We start from the raw sequence: 25,839 nt of genomic DNA, 5'->3' as shown, positions 1-25,839 counted from the left end.
AGATCAGAGTGTAAAAGTCAACCAACACGTCACCAGGAGATAAAGACACGCAACATTTTAGAAACCTACATCTCCTTCCAACCTCTTTAGGTAACGAGTGTCACTGTTACACAACGTTTAACCATGACTAGCTCCAAATCCACTAAACAAGCATGAAGATGAAGAACATCTGGAACCTTTGATGAGATTCTATGGAGCAGAACTGGATAGTTGTCGAACCCTGGCCAGAGGTGAGCGATGCTACGCTATGATGCAGAATGTGTTTGAGGGGCGGGACTTAGCGAAGGGTCAATTGGAGATAAAGGGCGCCGTCTGGTCCTCACTTCTTCAAAGTGCTGCTTGAGTGTTTATTCTTGGGTACTTGGTTTGTGTGTGTGTGTGTGTGTGTGTGTGTGTGTGTGTGTGTGTGTGTGTGTGTGTGTGTGTGTGTGTGTGTGTGTGTCTCACCTGGCATCCCAGAGCTGCTCTGAGGAATCCCAGGACACTGGGCGAGGTAGGAGCCGCTCCTGTTATAATCATCCTCAGTCTTCCTCCGAGGCTGGCCTGCACAGACAGGAAACACATTATCAATACAGAGAAATGTTTCTTATAATGATATTAATAACGTTTCATTGTTTGTATTGTATTCCAGGTGGCAACATCTGGTTCTGACAAGTGAAGTCAATGCTGAAGTGTCTTAAAGCTGCATTCTCTCTCCTGTCCATCAGGGGGCGACTCCTCTGGTTGTATAGAAGTCTATGAGAAAATGACTCTACTTCTCTCTTGATTTATTCCCTCAGTAAACATTGTAAACATGAGTTTATGGTCTCAATCTCTAGTTTCAAGTCTTCTTCAATACAGCATGATGTTCATTTAGTAAATGATGCTCCATTTAGAGTCAAACAGACCATAAAGCAGGGTATGCTTTAGGGCGGGGCTACAGTGATTGACAGGTCTCTACCCCGGCTTTGTCCGGTCTGGGAGTTTTCTAAATTTAGAGTAAGATGGTTTGATCTCCAAATGTAGAATTTACTCCTTTTTTTTAACCTTTTTTCAGACCCTTGCAGTCATTGAGTAACAAAGAAGGTGTGACATCAACTTGTGTCAACAGTCTCTAGAAATGCCTTGAGTGCAGTGATGAGATGAATCATTCCAACATGGATAATAATAACTTCCACAAACTCTCCAGTTACTATTCTCAGCTGGTGATTTTGCAGTACATCACCAGCTCCATCTCATTGAGAGGAAACACCGTTTACCTGAATCTTACTGAAGAAGATTTTGTCCCAGACGCTGTCGCTGCGAATGATCCCGCTGCTGACCTCAGCACCTTTTCTCTTGGCAGCGAAGTTGAGCAGCCAGCGCTTCAACGGGGTGTTGGCCTGGCTGAAGATCTGCGGAGGAGACCAAGAAAAACAAACATCTTATTTTAAATATCTTCATTTATTCATGTTCATTTCCCATAAATGATCAGGGCACACAGAACACAAGTGAGAGAACCAGACTCATCATTCTCTGTAACAATACCACAGTTTTTATTACACAACATGCATTTCCGAAGAATCCAGCCTTCAAAATGTATTAGTCATGGTTGGAAACAAACTCTTTTCAACCCTAATCCAATTGCAAATTTCCCCGCTGCGGGACTAACAAAGGATTATCTTATTTTATCTTATCTTACCGGCAGACGGCAGAACATTTGAACATGACTCAACTAGAATTAGTTTAAATAAGGTCCAGTTTACATCCACGTCTGTTCACACTTCATCATTTTATCCGTGTGAAAATGTCATGATTAGCATGTGAGTTATTGAGTAATAACCTAAAGCGTGTTCTGTGAGGCCACAGTGACCTTTGACCTCCAGTTTCTAATCAGTTAACCAGTCAATCTAATTAGTTCAAATTTGAAAGAAATTTTTGCTCAAGGTGTTCCTGAGATATCACGAGAATTGAACTGACTTGACCTCGATATTTGACCTTTGACCTCCTAACTCAAATCAGTTCGTCTATTTCAAGAGAAACTAGAAAAGAAAAAGCTAAATTGTTTCATTGCCAACAGATTAAATCTTTAATACACAATAATACTTTCCTATTTTATTTTCAATAAGGGACTGTTGTCAGTCTTACTTCTTATAAACTTTATATTTTTAGTGTTGTTTTAAATCTCATGTTGTTATTTAATTTTTCTATTTTAGTTTCTATTAGGGAATGTGGTCAGTATTACTTCTTATACACTTTATATTTTACTCGTTTTAAATCCTATGTTGTTATTTACTGTTTCTCGGAATTCTTACTATAGTTACCTCACTCTTATTGCTATTTCTATGTTGCACCGGTGTCTGTATTACTTTTATTACACCTAATAATAATTACTCTATAGTTCATAAATGTTGATATCTTTATTCTACAGTTATTTATGACCCTTCCGTCTTAATCTTTGATCAAACTCTGGCACAATAAATTCCTTTGGGATCAACAAAGTTCAATCTTTTGTTATTATCTTATCTAAAAACAACTCAACATAAGTTTCTTTTTAAAGACTTTTTCTTTGTCTTCGTTCATCTCACCTTGTCGTACATGCGGTTGAGCAGTCGAGGCACGACGGGGAAAATGGTCGGCCGCAGGGCCTTCATGTCGTCTGGGAGGAGACGGATGTCGCCCTGATAGAACCCGATCCGCCCTCCGTGGCAATAAACCACCGACTGCAGAAACAAACACACACAAATGTCTGTTATCTTTTACAGACTAAATCCAAACACTGACAGCGACCGAATCTTTGAGTTTAGATGAACTCAGCTGACACTCAGTTGCTAGAAATGTATAATAGTAATGATTGAAAATAAAAAGTTCAAAGTGCATTTGGGACAAAATATAAAGAGGAAAAGAACCGCCATTTTGAATTCAGAGAAATTCTGCACATGATCGGGTGGTATATTGTAATAAAACCACAGTCTGTTATTTACTGATAAACTTACGAGCACTTGTTGGACATCATGTGAAATTTCCTTTCCCAGACAAAAAGAGGAACTCAGTGGTTTGCATGTGATGTGTTAACTATTTTAATTTTCCTCCGTGGTCAAAATCTTTCACACTTCTGAACCTGTTTAATGTTTAATCTGAACTCAGATAAAAAAGTGGCGTAAAGAATTACACTGAAATTGAGTGAAGTAGAAGAAGAACTACTCTAATCAAGTGTGAGTATCTCAAAACTGAAGTAATGTGCTGTACTTCAGTAAATGTACATTATTTATTCCAACCATTGGTTTCTATGTTTGATATCATCTTTTCAACAATTAAAAGACAGACTAAATCATTTATTCTGGGCTCTTTGAAGTGAACTCAAACAAACTGCTGTGAACTCACAGACTGTTTCTCAACCAGACACTGTTTTGGTCACGGTTCTGTGACCAAAAGCCTGATTTGCTGTCACAACCTAAACAAAAATAAAAATGTGTCCAAACTGCTATTAAAAATGAAAGCTATTTGACCTAATTTACATGGTTATTGCATCCAGAACATCGAGGCTTTGTGCCCGTTTCCTTCCTGGTAACTTCAAACCGTCGTCTGGACATGTTGAGGCATAACTTCTGTGTTTTATGCTCATACGAGAAAGGAATCATCAGCGCTCACGGAGAATTGATTCAAATCAAAGTGACTCATGATGGAGTAGTGCTCTTTTATTTTTCCACCTCAGGAAAACGTGCACCGTGTGTGACCCTGTTCCTGTTCCTGAGGCCGTCTGAGGTGGCAGGGCGGCCATCTTTGTTGCATCTGATTAGGACATCACTGTGTGTGTGTGTGTGTGTGTGTGTGTGTGTGTGTGTGTGTGTGTGTGTGTGTGTGTGTGTGTGTGTGTGTGTGTGTGTGTGTGTGTGTGTGTGTGAGAGAGAGAGAGACTTGTTTCTTTCTGGGGAAGTTAGGTGGTTTCCTGTGTGCAAGTCTCACGCCTCTGCCAAAATAAACATGCTGGTTCAACCTGATACAACACGATTGGCTGCGTGATGCACACATGATGCCCACACAAACACACACACACACATATATATATTGTATAAAACATGATGAAATAACAACATCTACGATTTACAGAGAATCAAAAAGGTTGGGCAAGACTTTAGGTCTTTACTCATCAAGGGTGTGACAAATATTCACAATATGGAAATTCAAAATTAACGCTGCAAATGTTATATATATATATCTACGGCTTTTATTGTGAAAGGTCGGAATTTAAGATTGCTGCCTTTTTTGAGGTTGAAAGGACTAATAAAGTTTTTGCTGTCGTGGTTCAGATTGTTTGTTGATGAACCTTAGCATTGCCGTTGTTGCATTTTATATAAAAGATGCTACTCAACCCGTTCCACACATGATTGGTTGATGCCTTTGTAGTGATACATTAGCCCATTAGCCGTCTAATATTCACAATTTGTGAGAAAGACAGAATTTGCCTTCGCAGAAATTTCCGTAGAAACATCCCACATTATGTCGGAGATCTGGAGGGTAACATGTCCTTTTTACTTTTTTGGTCAGAACTTTGATGGAGACAGCTAACATGAAACTAAAACCCATGAAACTAAAAATCATTTTAGTTTATATAATCAGTTTTGTTTGTCAAACATTAAAACCTGAACATCAAGGTATAAACTATTTTTAAAAAACGCGCTCATCATTTGTTCTCAGCATGATGGATTGCAAAAAGGGCAGCCACTCCCATCTGATCAAACAATCAATGCATCTGCACATGACGATAATATAAAAAAAACAGGCTCCGTCGGGTCGGTAACAGCAGAGCTGATGTTTCCTGAGAGCTTTTATGTGATTGGGTTTTGTTGTTGAGACGCCATTGTAAGCCGTCCATTGACACCAAAAGTCCCCTTAAACCATCTGATAAAACCTTAACTGGTTATGTGTGTTTGTTTTTATATCACTGTGCATGTGTGTGTGTGTGGGGTTTTTGTATCCTAGAGGAACAATTGTTCTTGCCGTGGGACAGAGAGACGAATCCACCAACGAAGCGTCATCCTGTAGCTCTCAGAATGAGATCAGATTCAATGACTCCGTGTGGAGTCATTGTGTTTATATGCAACTGATTTCTTACACTTTTTGAGTAAAATGAAACCCCTGTTTCTGTAATCAAGGTGAAGGATTAAGAAAAACTGAACGGGGAACCTGATCTTTTGAGACATAAACGCTTATTATTGCCTGTACTATCACGCTTATTGACTTGCTTGTACCCTGGAGTCTTTGTGCTTTCTCGCTTCGCAGGCTTCTATAAATCGTGGCTGTACCTGGACCGTGGTCATGCATCCTGCTACGGCCCTGCTGACACCGACTGCTACCACCATTATTATTACTAGTCACATTACTATTACTATTACCTGTACCATTAAGTATTTTAGCTTTACTTCCACCCTGAAGCCCTTTTGCTTTCTCACTCTGCAGGTTTCCATGAATCGTTGTGGTACCTGGACCGTAGTCGTGCCTCCTGCTGTGAGCCGACTGACACCCACTGCTACTTCGATTATTATTATTAATCACATTACTATCCCTATTTTCATAACTATAATTCTACTGTAATAATTGCTGCTGTTATTATAAGTAGTCTTATTATATGAATCATTTATGTCATATACATTGAATGTGTTGTATCTCTGTTATGCTGCTCATTCTGTACACATGACATCTATTGCATTCTGTCCATCCTGGGAGAAGGATCCCTCCTCTGTCGCTCTCCCAGAGGTTTCTTCCTTTTTTAGGGGAGTTCCTGTGCCGATGTGAGGGAAGGACAGAGGATGTCACATGTGCACAGATTGTAAAGCCCTCTGAGGCAAATTTGTAATTTGTGATTCTGGGCTATACAAAATAAACTGAATTGAATTGAATTGAATTAAAAGGGACAGTTCACGACCACAAAATTAAAAATACTATTGTTCCTCTTACCTGTTGTGCTTTTTTATTTGAGTTGCCTTGTTTTGGAGATATTGACTAAAATATAATCAATTTAAAAGAAATAATTGTCCATGTCAAGAAAGGACTGCGAAACAAACGTAATTAGAAAGACTACACACAGTTTGAAAAAGTCAACAGCTATGTCTCTTTTTCCATTAAATCATGACCTGGTAACTCAACATAATCCACAGGCCTTGTTTTGAGCAGTTTCATGTAGAGACTATGGTTGCAAAATAGTCCCATTTTATTGGAGACATCTCTCAAAAAAAAAGATCCCTTCTGGAGCTGGTTCTAACTTTGCTTTATGACTAAATTGGAACTAAATTTTTTCCACAGTTGAACAGTAGACTCTTTGTAATAAAATCCAGTCTCTGTAGGAGCAGATGTTGCACGCTGTCACATACCGAGGCCCGCCGGTTCCAAATGGTCCAACAGAAACAGAATGAACACACTTCAACATGCTTTGGTTTAAAAGAATACACGGTGCAGAAGAGAAAGAATCGGATTACAGTAAACGGGTAAACATTAACATATAAGCTCCTGGCTTAACCAGACTTTTCTCAATACGGTGGTTTCCTGTGGACATATAAGGGTGTTTGTGTGTGTGTGTGTGTGTGTGTGTGTGTGTGTGTGTGTGTGTGTGTGTGTGTGTGTGTGTGTGTGTGTGTGTGTGTGTGTGTGTGTGTGCTGCAGCAGAATGATGCAACATGCACACCAGTGGCTGTAGAAGGTAGGTTTTCATTCATCATCAGAGCTGGAAAACGAAACTTAAGGAAAGGAGAAGGAAAGGGAGAACTGAGCCCCTCCCTCCCTTCTTCCCTCCCCCTCTCTGTCTCCCTCCCACACACTAAACAATCTCCAATTAACGCCCACCTTCCCAGTCACACTCAGATCCGCCCTCTGCCCCCGCTGACATCCCAACACAACCATGACATTCCTTTGATAGGGCTTATTTACCTCGATGAGCCTCTCAAACATGTGAGCCAGCGGCAGGAAGGAAATGAGGCAATCGTCCTTGTTGGGAGAAATGACTTTCTGCAGGAGGGGAAAGGAAGGAAACGATATAAAGTACAATAAAATGTCATCTTGCAAAACAACGACTTCAAAGCGATGATTCACTTCACAAAGGAGGATATTTGGGGGACTTAAAATAAAATAACTCACATCTGTCACTTTGAGAAAACCTGAGAAATCTGCCACCACGTTCCCATGGGTCAGCATGACTCCCTTTGGGTTACCTGTGCAAACAGAAAAACAACACACACACACACACACACACCAAAATGAATAAAATTCCCTTCACCTGCCAGAGAGGATCACACCGCCGTCAATGAATTAGACATGTCGAGACAAACTTTGGGTTTCACAGAATCTCCTTAGAAATCTACGCACATATTACGTCTCGGCACATAAGAGTGATTTGTGCCAACAAAAATGATTGATAGTGTGTTTTTGTTCAGTTTATTAATGTACAATTAAGGTGTGATACTTCAAGCAGAGACAAAATGTAGTTGGCTGACTGGTAGGGCATCAAGTACAGGGAGCAAATGTAAAATATGATTTAATCCAATAGATTTTTAAGGTCATATGTGATGTCCTAGAATTGTTTCTCTCTTTAATTCCTGTTTTATTTGGACACTTTAAAACCTGCACAACATGTGTGTACACACAAGAAAATAAAACTTTTTTGAAATATAATACACTCTTAATTATTATTTCCCAAATTAATTACGTATTTAATTAAATTTGTGAATATTGATTGTTTCTCTTTTTGTAAATGTTTGCCTCTAAAATCCATAAATCCATAAAGACTTGTGACGCCATTATTTCAAGTGGAAAATCAGAAATCTGTTATGTCACAGATTAAAACAGCTCCTTTTTCGCGTGAGAAAAATTGGAAATCCCTGAATCATGTGTCTTTCTTGTGTGTTTGGTAATTCCTATCACAGACTAAAATTATCTTTTTTTGTCCCATGTTACAGTCATGTCATTTCTACACACACACCCACACACACAAACTCCACACACACACACACACGAAAAGACAACTTTTTAAACTATAATACACTCTAAATGATTATTTCACCAATGAATTACTTATTTAACTAAATGTGGGAATACTGACTGTCTCTCATTTTCTTAATTTCCCTCTAAAAATCTATTAAAAACATAAATATTGTAATTAAATTAGCCAACGCCATGAATTTAAGCGGAAATCAGAAATATGTTATGTCACACAGCTCCTTTTCCCGTGAAAAAAGGAAATCCCTGAATCATGTGTCTTTCTTGTGTGTTTGGTAATTCCTGCCACAGACTAAAATTAACTCTTTTTTTTGTCCCAAGTTACAGTCAAGTCATTTCTACAAACACACACAACCACACAATCACACACACCGGTGCACATGAAGCAATGCCTCTTAAATGAAGCGTTCCTCTTTCCAGACTTGCTATCTGACTCCCACGTCTGAGCACTATAATTATGTTGCAACAAAGATGAAGGGGATTCTCGAGAAAATGAGTGTTGTGTTGAAACATTTAACCACAGCGTTGCAGTGGCTGCTCGTCTCTCTGACATCCACCAGGGGGCAGAGAAACCAGAGCCTCAGCTGGTTTGTCTTGTAAACTGACACCAGCCCTGTCCTCACACGACCTGCTTTTTGGTCTCCATGTCTGTTTGCTGTGTGATATGGCCTCCCAAAAAAAAACCACACACACCACAGCAAGGCCTCACTCACTAGAATGCGCCGCCCTCTCTGGCTTTTCATGACATGCGCAATTGGTGACATTTATGTAACACAAAGAGGGCTTTAGGTCACTCTGCTGCTGCTGTGAAGAAACTGCATGCATTTACTGTAAATGCTCGTCCTCCATTCTCCCCTTCAAGGAGAGTGTTTGTTGTTAATGTGACTTTTAAATGTTGTATATTTTTGTCTAGTTTTTTTCTTTTAATTGTCTGCAAACTCTTTTGTTTAACAAGAAAACTCAATCTTAAGAGAACTTTGATGCATTAAAGTTTTTACATATTTATTGCAGTGTGGTCATATCATTAAGTTACTGAATGATAATCATATATATGCCAAGAATAAAACTGTTAATAATTTGCATTTTTATATGTTTGCGAAATATATGAATCTACAGCAGCCAATTTTTTTCCTTCTGAAACCAGTGTAGCATGAAAGCATGGTGGAAGTAGCAGGCTAGCTAACTAGCCAGCTGTACGCTAGTTAACCAGTTAGCCGACTTGCTAATTCCACCATGCTTTCATGCTACACTGGTTCCAAAGAAATTGCCAAACACATGTCTCCTGAAAACAAAGTGCTCTCCACTGCTCATTTTAGTCGTTACTGCAAACTTGAACTCCAGTGATACCACCATCTACTGTAAGTCGGTTTAGTTTATACGGACGTTAGCCTGCTATAAAAGTCGCAATAAACATCACGCTGTATTGAAGAAGACTTGAAACTAGAGATTGAGACCATAAACTCATGTTTACAATGTTTACTGAGGGAATAAATCAAGAGAGAAGTAGAGTCATTTATACTTCAACTTTGGCTTCATTTTTCAGACTGGCTAATAAAAGGTAGAATTGAACAAACAGAGCTGGAGTATGTTAAATTAATCAAGGCATGTTATAAAACTGTAAATTTAAAAGGTACAATTCTGATGCTGCATTCACTGTCAACAGTAAATTACACAACTGCACATGTAAATAGTTGCAGACATTAAAACACTATGTGACTATAGAAACACACACAGAAAGTATGCTAGTGTTTGTCAACGCAAAACACTTTTAATGCACAATAAATTGAAAATGAAGTGCAATTTTATCATCTAAGTTTGACCTTTGCAGCTCTGCAGTTTCATATGTGTTCAAAAACAAATGTCTTATGACTTATAAATACTTAACCGACAGGGAGAACAAAAGAGTTGATGAGATTAAGTGTCAGAGAATATTACTGTTTAACTAGAACTTAAGGGAGCAGCATCAGGTCAGTGAACTTGGCCCTTTGTGTACATGGAGGTGCAGCAATAATAAACTAGAAAATTAATTTGGCTGACGTCATGGAGGGGAAACCTCATTAAAAGGTGTGGTGGTGTTTGCCTAATTGCACTGGGACATACTTTGTTCCTCGGCTTGGCAGGGTGCAGTTTGTAAATTGTTTTGAAGTTTCTGGTCAGATACTTGAAGGGAAACCAAATCTGATGATGCTTTGACTTTTATTTGTCTATATTTTCTTATTTCTTTCATTAAAAGATGAACATGCATGATTGGCTCTGCGGTTAATTGGCTGTAAGTTATTCAAAAATGAATAATAACAATAACAGGAATAATGAGATACTAAGAAATACGGATTGATTGTTGGCCAGTTTACTGTTTCGCCCATGTTTATGAATGACTTATGTGTGAATTTCTCCGTTATTCACACGATTTTAGACAATTATTACCTGTGGTTCCACTGGTGAAACACACGATGGAGAGGTCGTCTGGTGCTGGTGGCTGTGGAAACAAAATGGCACCAGTCAAGAGCTTGAGATTTCCATGTAACATATCACAAATCAACTTCTACGACCTGTATTTACATAAATTGGCTCATTTCCCTTTCTCTGTCATTGTACAAACAACAGTACGTGCAGAACCCATGGGTAAATTGCCAAAAAAGCTGTTGGCAAGCCTGTTTCTTTAAAATGATTCTCTATTTGGATATCAACAGAGTAAATACTTGCTTAGCTGGCTAATGACCCAGTAGCCATAGGCTCAGGGCTGAACTCTCATTGTTCAGTTATTAATCTTTAATTACCTGCTGTAAATGAAGCCATAAAATCTGTCGGATTACAGATACATGTTTTTGTTCAGAACAGTAACTGTAAAAGATTTCAGCGATTTAGTGTTGTGTATTTATTTATAAGAGAATGTCAGAGATCATTACGTTCATCACTTTACAGGTTCAAAACAAGTTCAATTGAGTCTAAGTCCCGCCCCTTGAACGCAGACTGGCCAATCATAGCTTAGCATTGTCCAGCTGTCTCTTTTTAATCTGTTCAAATTCTTGGATGTATCCTTGAAACGCATATCTTCTGCTTCTCTCAGAAATGCTTTCATTGTGTTTCTTCAGGCGGTGCAGTTAGTGACAGTGTGGGCTCCATGCTGACGTAGCTCTGAGGAGCAGCGTGGCTAATCAAAAGGGTCAATTACAGGTCAAGTTCATATTTACACCAAAAAGAAGTGAGTCTTTGAAAAGGTAGAGTGTTAACCAAGTTCACTATTTCAGTTTAGCGTGTGTGCATGCTAACATTTCCTCATTAGCACGGAGTAGATGAATGTCTGCACAAACTGTCACTGCAATCCATCTGAACTCTCAGGAATCTTGAATCAATACTTACTACAGGTTTTCTGTGGTGCTCTCTGCCCAGAGCCTGTAAGAAAAAACACCATAAAAACAACTATTACTAGTGGACTTGTATGCTTAAAAAGACATCAGACATTTCTTGGGTGCTATTTTCCATTTTCTGTCAGATCACTTTCTAAATTAAAGACAGACCAAACATTTGTGGTTGTGGCAGAAACATAAACACGCTCAGAAAGCCATCGACCTAACCCCTCTGTGTTTGTGTAGGCTTTTGACTTTGTGATTGTACCTCAAGTGTTCATGAGCATTTACAATAAATCCTCTCAATGATTTTAATCCTCCTGGTAAACCAGACAGACTGGGCGTCCGTCTACTACACTGGCACAGTTCAGAATACTTCCAGATCAGTGACTGCCAGATACATTCCTGTGAATTATCACTGTGGAATGTCTCCCATCGAGCTTGAAAACCTTTGTTGTTTCAAGCATGTAAAATGAGAAATGTAAAATATTCTCCTTCTTCTCACTCTTATGATATGAACAGAAAGGATGACAGAAAACAAAAGATATCTGCATTTATCTTAAAGGGACAGTTCACCCAAAAATCTAAAATGCATATTTTTCCACTTACTTGTGCTGTTAGCTATCAATCTAGATTATCTTGGTGTGAGTTACCTAAATTTTGGAGATATCGGCTGCATAGATGTTTGCCTTCTTTACAATATAATGGGACTATATTGCACTCGGCTTGTTGGGCTCAAAGCGCCAAAAATATACATTTAAAGAACTCTCTTTCCAGAAATCATAACCCGAATTCTCAGACATTGTTGTGAGCATTTTCATGTCGGAACTATTTTTCCGCCATGCATGTTTTTTGGGGGGTGAACTGTCCCTTTAAGCCGGTTTCACGTGTCTGTTTGTTGCGATTGTGCTAATGAAGCATTTCACAGTTGCACGACTGGAAACAGCAGCAAAAAAACGTCAGACATAGAGTCTCAACAACACAGTCAGTTGTATTGGTCTTTATCATGCATGTTGTCTGTTTGTGTGTGTAGAGCTGGAGAGGATCAGATAAAGATCTCACCAAACATGTCTGGCAAGCATCTGGTTTTTTTAATCATCTGCTGAGAAAATCCAAACATCACCTTGTTTTGATTGGATGTTCAGCTTGTGCACAGTCGAGACAAATTCTAGTCCATGATTTTCAAATTGCAACCGACGATATACTCCTACTACAATCAAAATCTACCGCGTTGGCCGGTTGTATGGTCTTCCTCTGTGCCATAGAGCTCTACTGTAAAACACATCAAACAGCTGCACTGCTTTGAACGCTCTTTTGGCATTGTTGTCGTTTTTTTCATCGATACAGAGCTGCAGGAGTCCTCAAACCAGGAAATGAGTCAGCGTTTTGGCATTTACAGTTCCCTCGTCTCAAATTCATTGTGGTTTTTTTATGTGTTGTATTGTTAGATGTCTGGAGTAAGGTCTGCAGTCAACACAAGCCTAAGAGATTTCAACGATTTGTTCCAGGTTATAAAATACGTCAGTAAATATCCCTCTGGTGAATTTAGAAATTAAAGAAAATCATAAAAGTGGTGTTGATCTGTGAGGATTATCCTGCTGAACGAAACGTGTAAGTATCAAAAACGTTTGTTTGCAACAGAGTTTATTTATAGAAATAATTGAAAAAGGAAAAATCCTGGGGTTTTTTGTGGAGGGAACCAGTGTGACGCTAACTTCCTGGTTGGACAAAAACAATACATCATCCCTGCATCACTCTTTTCTACAATCACTGTTTTGCACCGAATCCATGACTTAAAATAGTCCCCAACTATTGTAAACACGTACTTCAGTTTGAGTGATTTGATAGAAACTAGGTGTAAAGTAAAATATAAAGAAACCATCCTTATTCTTTAAGAGTTTTCATATGACTACATTATATATAATCTTGCATTACGATAATGGCAGTACGATGGCTATATCTCAACAAGTTTTTCCTGATCTCCTGCTGTAGAAAGGAGGTGAAGAGGTAATCAACTCTTGGACACCGTTCAAGAAATAAAAATGGTTTCATTTAACAACATAAAACAACATTTTTGAAGATTAAAATAACTCCAGATATGACAAAGCCTTTTATGTTTAGAAGAAGCTAGAGTGAAATATATCTGATTAGCATAAAAAGTGACAGTGATAGAAAAGAGCACCAGCATATGATAGATAAAACTACTGTTTCTTGTATAACAGTAAACATGCATTCAAGTACAACTACCGACCTCGACTTCCTGCATGGCCTGCACTTCCACGCCGCAGCTCGTGCCGCGCTCCACGAGGTCGGAGTCGAAGTCGTCCATCAGGATGATTCTCCGCAGGCCGGGCGTCTCCTTCCGCTCCACGTTATCCAGCAGCACCTGAGCTTTGTCCACTTTGTCACAGATGACCGTGGAGATGTCGGCTGAAACGACACAAGCACACAAGAGCACATGCACCCTTGTGTGAATGTCAGCAGAATAAGAAACGAAAAGGAAGAAAAAAGAAAACAAACAAAAAAGACACGGACGTGGAGCTGAAATTAAAACTTTTTTATTGGGTTTTGCAGGATTATACAACATTTGGATCAAATATAAATACAACTGCCTTTTATCTAGTCACACATTTATGTATTTTTTCTTATAAAGAAGTGTTTTTTTCAGTGTTTGAATTAGCTTTTGCCCTGGAAGTAACACACTGTGTATCTGTTTCACCGATACAAGTGGCCTCTGTTTCAAAATCTAGACAAAAGCTTTATCTGCAGTTATTAAAATCTGTTAAATAAAGCGAATCATCTACAGGCGTCATGCTTTATGCCTTCAAATAGGAGAAGATTGTTGTATTTACATTTAAAAAGAAAGATTGAATAACAAGTGAATAGTGGTGTGTGTGTGTGTGTGTGTGTGTGTGTGTGTGTGTGTGTGTGTGTGTGTGTGTGTGTGTGTGTGTGTGTGTGTGTGTGTGTGTGTGTGTGTGTGTGTGTGTGTTCTTACCGGTGTTAATGATGAACCGTATGGCGTCTGGGCCCAGTGTGTCATAAAGTGGAACCACCACCATGGAGTAGGTGTAGCAAGCTAGCTCTGAGATGATCCACTGGAATCACACACAAGTCAGGGGGTCAAAGGTCAGAGGTTAGAGTTCATTCATCTGGGAAACATCATACTAGTTCAAAACAATATTTTTCTGACAGTCAGACTTCTTTTTGCAACCAGTCAGCAACATCCGGATCTGGCAAGTGAATCCAATGCTAGCGTGTCTTTAAACCTGCATTCTCTCTACTGACCATCAGGGGGCGACTCCTCTGGTTGTATAGAAGTCTATGAGAAAATGACTCTACTTCTCTCTTGATTTATTCCCTCAGTAAACATTGTAAACATGAGTTTATGGTCTCAATCTCTAGTTTCAAGTCTTCTTCAATACAGCATGATGTTCATTTAGTAAATGATGCTCCATTTAGAGTCAAACAGACCATAAAGCAGGGTATTCTACTTCTATGATTGCAATCAGAGAAGTCGCTCGATGGCCATTAGAGAGAATGCAACTTTAAGGCACTTCCACATTGGCTTCACTTTTCAGACCCGGAGGTTTGCAGCCTGGTACCTCGTCTGAGCCAATGACTGACTCAGTGGAGCAGAGAAAACGTGAGAAAGAGACAGAGACACATAAAGAGTGAGATTCACCTCTGGCCTGTTCTGGGCGAACACTCCGATGAACTGGTTTGGGTTTGGATGGCAGCCCTGGTGCAGAAGGCCTGAACCCAGATACTCGGCTCGGGCCGTCACCTAAGGGGGAGCGGAGGAAAAAGAGGGGACAGCAGCTGATTGGACCGGGTGGAACAAAAACAAACGCTGAGCTGATCTTCTAGTCTTCTTGGGCAATAAACACTTTTTGGTTTCTCAGGAAACATTTACATCATCAAACAGGAATGCTCTTTAATGTTCAGAGTCTGCGGTTAGTTTGGTAACTATTTAGTACCTGTTTGGATAAATAAAGGGGACTTTTAGAAGAAAATGAAATCCATGTGCATGCAAAACATAAACATAAACATTAAAAATCATCTACTCAACTTTAAGTTTTCATTTCTGGACAAAGCTTTGCCTTTTTAACGGTTGAATTGATTGATTGTGAAATACATCGGAGAAGACAGGATGTGTTCTCTGAATGCTACATTGCAGAACAAGAAGGCAAAATGTTTCCGAGGAAAGTCTGACACATCATTTTCCAACCTGGTCTGGTTTCTCTTGGAATGAGCAACGTAATGAATGAAGACAAAACTTCCACCCACCACTCTCCCGTGAAGAAACTGGAAATCATTACTAAATGTTGAAGGTTGCGTAAGTCACTTCTCGAGATGCCCCTTTGGCATTTCTACACAGGGAGGGTTTCTACATCACTTCCCCTTTTTGCCCAAAAAACACATTTCCCAACACAACTGAAGTCACATTTAGAGCTGGAATGATAAGTCGATTATTTGTCTATCGTTTGAATGAATATTCCCGAATTCAAGTCTCTCATTTGTGACTATTTGCTTCTTTTCTTTGTCTTATTTTTTATAGCTTTTTTGGTTCTGTTTTTTTGATTGGGAAAACCAAACAATCTAATGACATCACCTTGATCTTTGGGAAACTCTGATGGTCATATTTACAGTAGATAACAATGAAATCTGAAAAAAATATCTGGCAGACTCATGATTAATCATAATAAGCGTTTGTTGATCAAAACCACAAGCAAAGCCAACACACCCACGTCTGCACAGTCTCCTGCAGCCTTCTAAACAGTCTCATTGTTGCTGCAACATTAAAAGTCACTGATTCATGACGCTACAGCAAAGCCAGTGTAGACAAATCTGAATCCGACAACCTGACAGGATGTAAGCTACTCTTTCTAAAATAATAACTGTGCCTGCCTCCAGCACACCCACACTGCAACATGTATTTTTTGCTGGCTGTTACCTAAATATAGCAATGTTTGCAGACTGCAGTTCCTCAGTGGATCGTCATGGTGATGCCTGGCTTGGGTTGCTGGGCAGATTTGGTGCAACAAAGCCTCTGTGGCGCACAGGTTTGCAAACGACACCACAGTGTCGACATACACAGTCATTTAAATGGGCTGATCAGGCAGAATATAGCTCATCAAATGTCGTTACGAAGCTCTCGATGAGTTAAAATTATATTTATAGGATGTGTCTTTTACTAAAAATGCCATGTATGAAGATTTGAGATGTTTTAAAACAGCAAAACATACTTCAATGTCTGCAAAAATAAGATTTAGGACCTTTTAGAGATTTGCAACTGTAAAAGCAGACTAAATTGTGCTTTATTGCCACTATAGTTAACATTTTGCATCATTTGTTTGTGGTAGTTTTCCAATTTTAAGGGGACAGTTCAGCCCAAAATCCTCAAATGCATATTCTTCCTCTTAACTGTTGTGCTATTTATCAATCTAGATTGTTTTGGTGTGAGTTTCCTAGTGTTGGAGATATCAAACGTAGAAATTGCTGCCTTCTCTACAGTAAAACGGGACTTTAAGGCACTCTGCTTGTGGTGCTCAAAGCCAGAAATTATGACTAGATTATTCAAGATATTACACAGTTTTATGAGGGAACTATTTTCTTTCTAGTGGGCTACAACTGTATCAGAGTGCAGAAGGAAGAAGAACACTTCCTTCTAGGATCTAGATTGATAAATAGCACAAACTTTAAGGGGAAAAATATGTATTTTTGATTTTGGGGTGAACTGTCCCTTTAAGATTTGACTCCCAACCTGTCGTTGTTTTAAGGAGATAAGATGTTCCCTGAATGGTTCTTACCTCTTTGTAGGATATCCATTTGTAAGGCTGGTTGGGGAGCCGCGAGCCCAAGCAAGGTCCGTCACCTGTTGAACACAAAGTCAATTATAAAATCTATATTATGTATATAGATGTTTGTGAAAAGACACATTTTTTTCTCAGGAGTTGGTGGGGACCAAAATCAGAGCTAAAAGAGAGTATATTAGTGAAACGTGACTCCACATGATTTGTATTTTTAGATATGCAGCTGTTTGCTAAAAAGTGTACCCTAGAAATTTGTTAAAAGCTTCATTTCATTTAAATTAGCTGTTTGAAAATCAATAAAACTTTCAATAAAACAGTGTTTTGTAAGCAAATGCATGACGTATGGGAAGTCCTCTAGTCCTCTTAACTAAACCTTTATTTTCATCAGCCACTTTTTTACACAACCAAATTATGATTCAATTCTAAAAAATAGGTTTAAAACAAACCTACAATACGTGAATCACTTCTAAAGAAAAAGCTCATGTTGGAGCAGGTGTGGTTGAAGTGCATCGTGAGTCAATCACTTAGTCACTTTTGCTACACGGCTGTGAGGCCTGACGCCGTTACTGTTAGCAACAATGGCCATCGCCTCGGCAACCAGTGGATTCATTTTACCACCAGCATATATAAGATTATTTTTCATACTGTCTACAAGTAAAAAATGTACAGTATGGCAGTGTTTGTGAGTGTGTGTGTATTCTTTTACTGTACGTCTAGCAGGTCTGATGACCTGCATCACTTTAAGCTTTTGGTATTTTTATCAATGGATTAAATATATTTTCCCGTCTCTTTCATCAGTGGCCTTGAAAAACACGTTACCAAGGTTTTGTCTACAAGTTAAATGGAAATCTATGTATGTGTACTTCCTTTTAAATCAAGATAAAACTGCTACAAACTTGTTTGCATTTACTTCCCTCATGGGTAACTGAATTCTCCCATGAGGTTTTGATTGTGCGTCTGTGGCTAAGACTCATGAGTTGTAGTTGTTAGTCTCAATAGCAACTCATTATTCTTTTATCTTGTTTAAAATAATATATATATAGAAATAAACCCCATTTTTATTAACTCAGAGTGTCTCACATCTGGATTTTGAAAGCTAGACCGTAAAAAATCACTGCTGAAATCTAACGCAATGTAGAAAAGTATGTTGGACATAAATGTGATTTTGAAAAAACTCCTCTCAACGTCATATTCCCTCTAAAAGCATATTGACAGGTGGCATTGAATGAATTCTACATTATCCTTTTTTTATCACATCTGCTTGATGTTGATCCTCCTCTTAGTCTCATGTTTAATCCATTCGATTTTTAGTCTGTGTTATATGTTTTTAACCCCTATGTTCTACTTGTAAAATACATTTATAATCCCATAAACTGTCCTGCAGATATAATAGATAAATATTAAATGTATAATATGGACAGAAAACACAAATATCTTATGTCTTTTTAGTCTTCATCTCTCTGTATGCGCGAGTAAGAGTCTAAACATCTGTCAGTCTATCTTTGTGTTTGAGTAAACGCCATAATAACAGTGATTATATTTTCCCGCTCACATCCTACCCACCAGATATGTGGAAGCCTCTCTGGAAAACCTCGTACATGGTCCTGGCGTCGTCGTGGTAATGACTCAGCAGCTTGGAGCTGTCGCCCATCATGGACCGGCGACCTCCGTCCTCATGCTGTCACGAAGACAGAGCGAGACAAAGAAACAGTGTTCCACATTAAATCATTTTCACGACTCTTTCTCTAAAATCTGGAGGCGTTAGTAAGAAAATGAAAAACAGATATCAGTCTTCTTCATTATAAAGAGGTAAAATAGTTATAAAAAAATATCTGTGTCTTTACATGCATGTGTGTGCTTGTCATGAGTTTCATCACTACTTCAGACACAAGAAAAAAAACCATTTTACGGCCACAAAATGTATTTCAAAGGATTTTCACAATGATTACAAAAGCTGCCTCACCGGGCTGTGGTGTGTGTGTGTGTGTGTGTGTGTGTGTGTGTGTGTGTGTGTGTGTGTGTGTGTGTGTGTGTGTGTGTGTGTGGTTGGTTGGGTTAGTGGTTAAAGTAAACCAGGACGAGATCAACAAGGGCATGTTGCACCCACAGCTTTTGTGCATTAAATGATGTCAAAACAAGTTTTTATACCCACAGAGCAGCATTTAAAAAAGTATTTTTTGATGTAAAGGGAATGTTAACTTATTATTATTATTATTATTATTATTATTATTATTATTATTATTATTATTATTATTATTATTAATAATAATAATATTAATTGATTAATATTAATCAATAATAATAACAATAACAACAAAAATATATTAAATAGTAATAATAGTAATAACAATAATATAATACTAATAATATTAATAATAACTATATTTATAATAATAATAATTATTATTATTATATTACTACTACTAATAATAATAATTATTATATAATATAGTACTATTATTAATAATTATAATATATAATAATAAAAACAAAAATAATGATGATAACAATGATAACTAGTACTATACTAGTACTACTACTACTACTACTACTACTACTAATAATAATAATAATAATAATGATAATAATAATTAAAGATTAAATTGTACGGAAAAAGCACAAAAGAAAAAAACTCCACCGCTGGCTTGGCATAACTGAGGACAGAGGTCACAAGGATAAGTTGGATTGCAGGTGAGTTTTTGTTTAATAAGGCATCAGCCTTTCTTATTGTCTGACTGTCACACACACGTAACACACCTAAAAGTGTTACAAATGTGCTACAACTATCCCTGTGTTTGCTTAATGGCAATACATTAATCCTTAAATAAATATAAAATGCGTGCACACATTTGTTCTTTACATTTTCTTTTGTCTGTGTTTAGGGTAGAGAAGGTTTTGTTTCAGACATGGAGGTCAGAGGTCCATGAAGTCAACCAAAAGAAAGAGACAACCAAAAGCAAACATTACATTACATTACATTACATTACAGTCATTTAGCAGACGCTTTTATCCAAAGCGACTTACAAACACTACACCACAGCCGCCCCTGTGATGACATTGTTTAATGTGTGCTACATAATAAAGTCTGTCTAACAAAAATATTATAAATGTTATGTAAATGCCGCCAAACCGACAAAAGCCCGACACTTCAGAAAGTTACACATTTACATCTTTTTAAAGTTTTTTACTGCCTTACTTTTGATTGGTGCTCAGATCTGGTGTTTCTTTAATCAACGTATAAAAATGGCTTTCACATAAACTCAATCCAAAGCAAAAACTTTCTTCTTTTCACTTTTTGTTCATGCTGCAGCTGCAGAAAATGTGACCCGATGCAGTATGACATCCTGGTATTTTTGGGACACTGCATATGACATACTATGTATTGAGATATACTACATCTTTTTTCTAGCATACTAAATAGTAAAGTGGTATAGGAACAGGAAAGCACAGATGGTGAGTGTATGGGTGGAAAAACAAAAACAAAGCACTCCATCCTGCCTGAGTGCATGACACCATTTGAAGGTGACCTAAAAACGAGTATCAGCATTTTTTCTTTTAACCAACTCAGAGCCTTTTCTCATCTGGATTTTAGCAGCTGGGTGCCAAAATCTGTAAAAGTGTGGGGGACCAAAATAGGACTTTTAAGAAGCAAAGTGCAAATGATCCACTTGGTGTGCAAATGAGTGTGAAACCTTTTTTTTTGTGTGAATGAGACTCTGAAGTGCATGCATCTGTGAATACATTTGTGTGAGCTCCCATCTTACCGGCACCTCCTCGGATTGGTGCAGCAGGCTGCAGGGCGGCTTGATGGGGCGAGGCCTGGTGGCCAACCAGTACGCCAGCACGGCGGTCAGAGCGCCGATGCCCACCAGCGTGGAGGTCGGCAGGGAGAGGAAGAACTGTCCCAGGTCCTCCATCTCCGGTATCCTCAGGCCGCTCATCATCTCCTGGGCCTGCATCTTCTCCATCAGGGTGGAACTCAGCTCTGCAGGACGGAGGAAACTCTTTTTACTTCTGATTATCAAAATAAAATAAAAAAAGCATTGTTATGACCAAAAGTGGAATACCTCTTTCACATGGCTGCAAAAGTATTTTATGTACATCTGAAGTGCAAAAAACCCCATTGTTGAAGTGCCTTATTCCTGCATTCTCTCGACTGACCATCAGGGGGCGACTCCTCTGGTTGTATAGAAGTCTATGAGAAAATGACTCTACTTCTCTCTTGATTTATTCCCTCAGTAAACATTGTAAACATGAGTTTATGGTCTCAATCTCTAGTTTCAAGTCTTCTTCAATACAGCATGATGTTCATTTAGTAAATGATGCTCCATTTAGAGTCAAACAGACCATAAAGCAGAGTATGCTTTAGGGCGGGGCTACCTTGAGATTGACAGGTCACTACCATGTTGTTGTTGTCTTCACAATATTAGTCCACAACCAAAGAGTGACATCATGGAGACTACTCCCACTTCTTAAATACAGTCTATGGTTGGAATGTACATTTTGAAATCCTTCCGGCATGTATGCCACATTTTATTTCAATTAGGATTGTTTTTTAAAATCAATATTTGGTGGAATAATTAGGATTTTCAATCATAGCTTTTACACATCTTGGCAGCATCAGTCAAAACCTAATCAATACCCTATTAAGCTAAATGGGGTGTTAGAGGAGGTATTTAAAATAATGGCTTTTGGGGTTTGAGAAAAAACTGCTGTTCTGAAATCTGAAAATACATGAGGATCGTTTCACAAAGGAATGATTTCATAACGTATCAAGTCCTGCGAGCTGCTGCTTTCTAAACCTACGAAATGTCTAAACTGTAGTTATGCAGCTTCACATTAGTCTGACCTGCATATAGGTTTGTGGTGCAGGTGGAAAACCCACACAAGTTTTATTAAGGTGGTCAAAAAGAAGAGCAGATATCGCACAGATGCAGACACAAACATTTACTGCACACCTAAAAATAGACCCTCCTAACATTTTATCAGGGTTCAGTTTTAATCACTTTAATCAGTCTTATCTGATTTTAGTGGTTTAAGAGTAAACGTGACCTCAAACACACCACCGCGATTGGTCTTCCCCTGTGTTCCTGCACTTTTACTGTAAAAGCAGCTCAGAATAGATCATCTATATTACTGCACTGAGAGATGGTGGGACTAGAAAGCAGATAAAGCAGATAAAGCACACACACACACACACACACACACACACACACACACACACACACACACACACACACACACACACACACACACACACACACACACACACACACACACACACACACACACACACACACACACACACACACACACACACACACTGTATCTGAGGCTGGCTGCAGAGCTGACTGGAGGGTTTCCTTCCCTCCTGCGGGAAATTAGTCAGAGACAGCACTACCTGACCGAACGAATGGCGTTGCAGCACTGCTGCAGCTCACAGCCAATCAGAATCACTTCCTGTCTACTCTCTCTAGCTCACTAACACACATGCGCAGGGCCACAGACACCAACAGAAGGTGACGCTGATAGATATAAATATCTGAGGCCGTGGGAACGTGGCTTTCTCGATCACCCTTTATTTTGAGTAAGAGCATTATTGCCTTCACTCCCTTTTTAAGAAAGGAAGGCTGAAACATGTGAACACTTGGCCTAAAGTCTGATGCATGACTTTCAAAACCAACAAAAAATGCAAGACCAACATCAGAGACAAGAAAAGAATGGTGGAAACAAGTATTAACGATTTTAGAAATACTGAGGTCACTGAGGAGTCTAAGCCCTCTAACAGTTTAACCAGACAACAGAAGTCTCAATTCTTTACATTAACATTTTATTTATTTAGATTTATTTCCATACCATATGTTTCTCACCTCCTTTCAGTCCTACAGCCTTTTTGTGTATTTTCTTAGTCGTCTCTACTAATCGATTTGTAGAAACTGAGTATCTAAAAAAGAATCACACAAAAGCACCTCTTTAAATCTTAAGTTCAACAGAGATATACGTTTCTTGAAAATAAGTCATTCAGCATGAAAAAGCATAAAAAAATCGACTAAATAAATCCTAATCTAAGACCAAAAACCACAGATTAGTCGAAAACTAACAAAAACTTACTTTCGCACATTATTTTCATAATGAGATTTTTATTGCATCTTAAGAGCCTCTTCTATTTCTTTTCAACTGTTGTAACTAAATGATCCTGTTGATTTCGGCTACACACACACCTGACCTGGTTTCAAGAGCGTAAACTCTTTCACAATCAACATAAATGTATAAATACTCTTTCAAAACCCTCTCCACAAACAAAGAAAACGGACCACTGTTCAAAAAAAAAAAAATGCACAAAAAAGAAGAGTAACTAAGAAACACAACTGACATGCAAAGGAAACTTGGAATTATGCTGGAATATTATCAGCTCTAATATCTGTTTTTAAGATATTTTAACACTTATTAAAGTGCTTGGATGAACTCATTAAGTGTCATTTCTTTGTACAAGGGCACAACAATCAAATGTATGCTTCTTGCAGATCAGGGCAGATTGAGAAACACATCCATCATTCATTGCATAAGCAGAACTTCATGTGTGAACAAGCTCCATATCAGAACTCAGTTGTGTCCGCACCCTAACACATCAAGTGGACTTGTCTGGTCGGATAGTGATCGTATATAGCTCGTGGTCAAGGAAGGAGCTGCAAAAGTGTGGATTATCAAATTTAATTTCCTTTTAATTGTTCACAATTAAAGTCCCCCTTACTATTTTTGCTGCTTACTTTCCCTCACTGCAGTATTTGTAGACTTGTTTTGTTGAAGAAAAGCCACTAAAACTGTTTTACTTCCTTTAAAGAACTACAATTTGTCAGAGAACTGAGTTGGCACTTCTAAAAGTCTTAACTTCTGCTAAATGCTGTTACACCCTGAAGGAAGCATTGGTAAATACTGTAAATGTTCACTCTGCACATGCTGTTTGGATGCTGCACATCTGCAATCATCATCTAACGTCATTTTTGTAAAGCAGCACTAACACGTCTACATACATGTTTCGCTCATAGCCTTCCACTGCTTTGATTTAAATGCAGAAAAAGAATACCTTCAACTTCTCTACAGTGAATTCTCTGACTCCGTTTTCCCAAACTTCTACTCGGGACTCGTATCCTCTTAATCCAACGAAACTCAAGTTTCTGTTCAGACAGAAACCATCACCTGTAACTGAGATGATGAGACTCAGATGCGTCTGAAACCAGTAATGTGCTTTTAAAACCACAGGACTCTCTGCTTCTCTTTGTAATCTGATGATTTCCTCTTTTCTTTCTTTTTGTTGTCCCCGTTTTGTTCCAGTTAACATGGTGGGGAATTAGAGCTTCTCCAATGCTGGGAAATGTTAAGCGTAATAGTAAATAATAGAAATAACACTATGACGTTTCTGAGCTAAACAACACTTTTTGGGGGGCGTTTGTATGACTGTTGAACAGTTACAATGTCAAAGTTAATTCTGGGATAAAATGTCCTGCACTGTTGAGTAAACAGAGTGGCCCACTGTGCTCAGCTGGGGTCTCTTCCACAGTTTGAGTTAATTACTGTAAAGGAATGAGAAGAACTAACAAATCTGGCAGAGCTGGAGTGGTTTGGAATGGAATGAGGCATTTTAATTGACAACAAAACATCCAAAAAGTAAAGTTAGAGATGTAAAATATGGAAAAAGTCATTAAAAAAAGTTTTGGATATTTGTTTGTTTAAAGGAACTGTTAAATATTTAGGAAAAACAGGCTTATTCAGTTATTTTTAGGAGTTAAATGAGGAATCTAACGGTTAAATATGAATCTTCTGTTGGGACAGGCTTAGCTTAGCTTAGCATAACGACTGTAAACAGGCGGAAACAGCTAGCTTTGCTCTGTCCAAACTTTAAAACCAAACCCTTCTAAAGCTCACTAATAAACAGATATTATCTTGTTTATTTAGTTTGAACAAAAATGTAAGTGAAAAAATGACAAACAGGAAGTCAATTTAATCCAAAAATCTACGACCAACGAGGGAGGAAATATGAAAAAGCCTTCATTAAAGTGGATGAATCATGGGAGAGAAATGAGACACAGAGATTTGATGTGTTCAATTTCCCCGAAAAATACTAAACTCTAATGAAACAACACACAACCCATTAAATAATCAGTTCAGAAGTTGTTCAGATTTGATTGATTTGCACAGAACAAGTGAATGTTTTCCTGTCTTCCACTTTATTTTTCCACAGAGTACCTACATGTCACTCAGTCCATATTACAGTGCAGCTGATGTATCTGAGCAGTTCTGACAGGAAGATGAGCAGTTCTGACAGGAAGATCAACACACACACACACACACACACACACACACACACACACACACACACACACACACACACACACACACACACACACACACACACACACACACACACACACACACACACACACACACACACACACAATAATTTCCATGTCGGTGTCGTGCCAACAGGACATGAGCATGTCATAAAAACAAACAACCTCGGTGCGATCAGACACAGACCGACTTCAACACAATCCACCATGTCGACCAGAAAACGATAATCTGACCTTAACTTGACTTAATCTAAGAAAGTGATCTGATTGAAAATACCGACTGTCTGATAAGGAATGCATTTAATCTTTATGATGATCACATCGTGATCACTTCCAGACTCGACGTTTCGAGTCTGGAAGTGATTTTCCCAGCCGATAGTC

At 38.5% G+C, this 25,839-nt stretch overlaps 1 protein-coding gene across 4 annotated transcripts in view; it reads right to left on the bottom strand.

Moving 5' to 3' along the window:
- The window catches only part of acsl6 (acyl-CoA synthetase long chain family member 6), a 46,066-nt gene that overhangs the window by 5,259 nt on the left and 14,968 nt on the right, over positions 1–25,839 (bottom strand). For 2 of the 4 annotated variants that reach the window (XM_054625817.1, XM_054625820.1), the window contains 13 exons: positions 20,875–21,095; positions 18,674–18,788; positions 17,108–17,172; positions 14,980–15,081; positions 14,293–14,392; positions 13,546–13,724; positions 11,308–11,340; positions 10,372–10,423; positions 7,090–7,163; positions 6,883–6,960; positions 2,547–2,681; positions 1,239–1,373; positions 448–543 (listed from right to left, as the gene is read on the bottom strand). In XM_054625817.1, the coding sequence (XP_054481792.1) occupies positions 448–543; positions 1,239–1,373; positions 2,547–2,681; positions 6,883–6,960; positions 7,090–7,163; positions 10,372–10,423; positions 11,308–11,340; positions 13,546–13,724; positions 14,293–14,392; positions 14,980–15,081; positions 17,108–17,172; positions 18,674–18,788; positions 20,875–21,095 (1,385 nt within the window). Of the gene's footprint in view, positions 1–447; positions 544–1,238; positions 1,374–2,546; positions 2,682–6,882; positions 6,961–7,089; positions 7,164–10,371; positions 10,424–11,307; positions 11,341–13,545; positions 13,725–14,292; positions 14,393–14,979; positions 15,082–17,107; positions 17,173–18,673; positions 18,789–20,874; positions 21,096–22,966; positions 23,053–25,839 lie in introns of those variants that run through there. The other 2 variants (XM_054625819.1, XM_054625818.1) reach the window with 2 other exon arrangements.

The sequence above is a fragment of the Anoplopoma fimbria genome, chromosome 24 (genome assembly GCF_027596085.1).
Source record: "Anoplopoma fimbria isolate UVic2021 breed Golden Eagle Sablefish chromosome 24, Afim_UVic_2022, whole genome shotgun sequence".
Taxonomy (NCBI): Eukaryota; Metazoa; Chordata; class Actinopteri; order Perciformes; family Anoplopomatidae; genus Anoplopoma; species Anoplopoma fimbria.
Note: the sequence above shows the minus strand (reverse complement) of the source record. Positions and strands in the feature narration are given on the sequence as shown.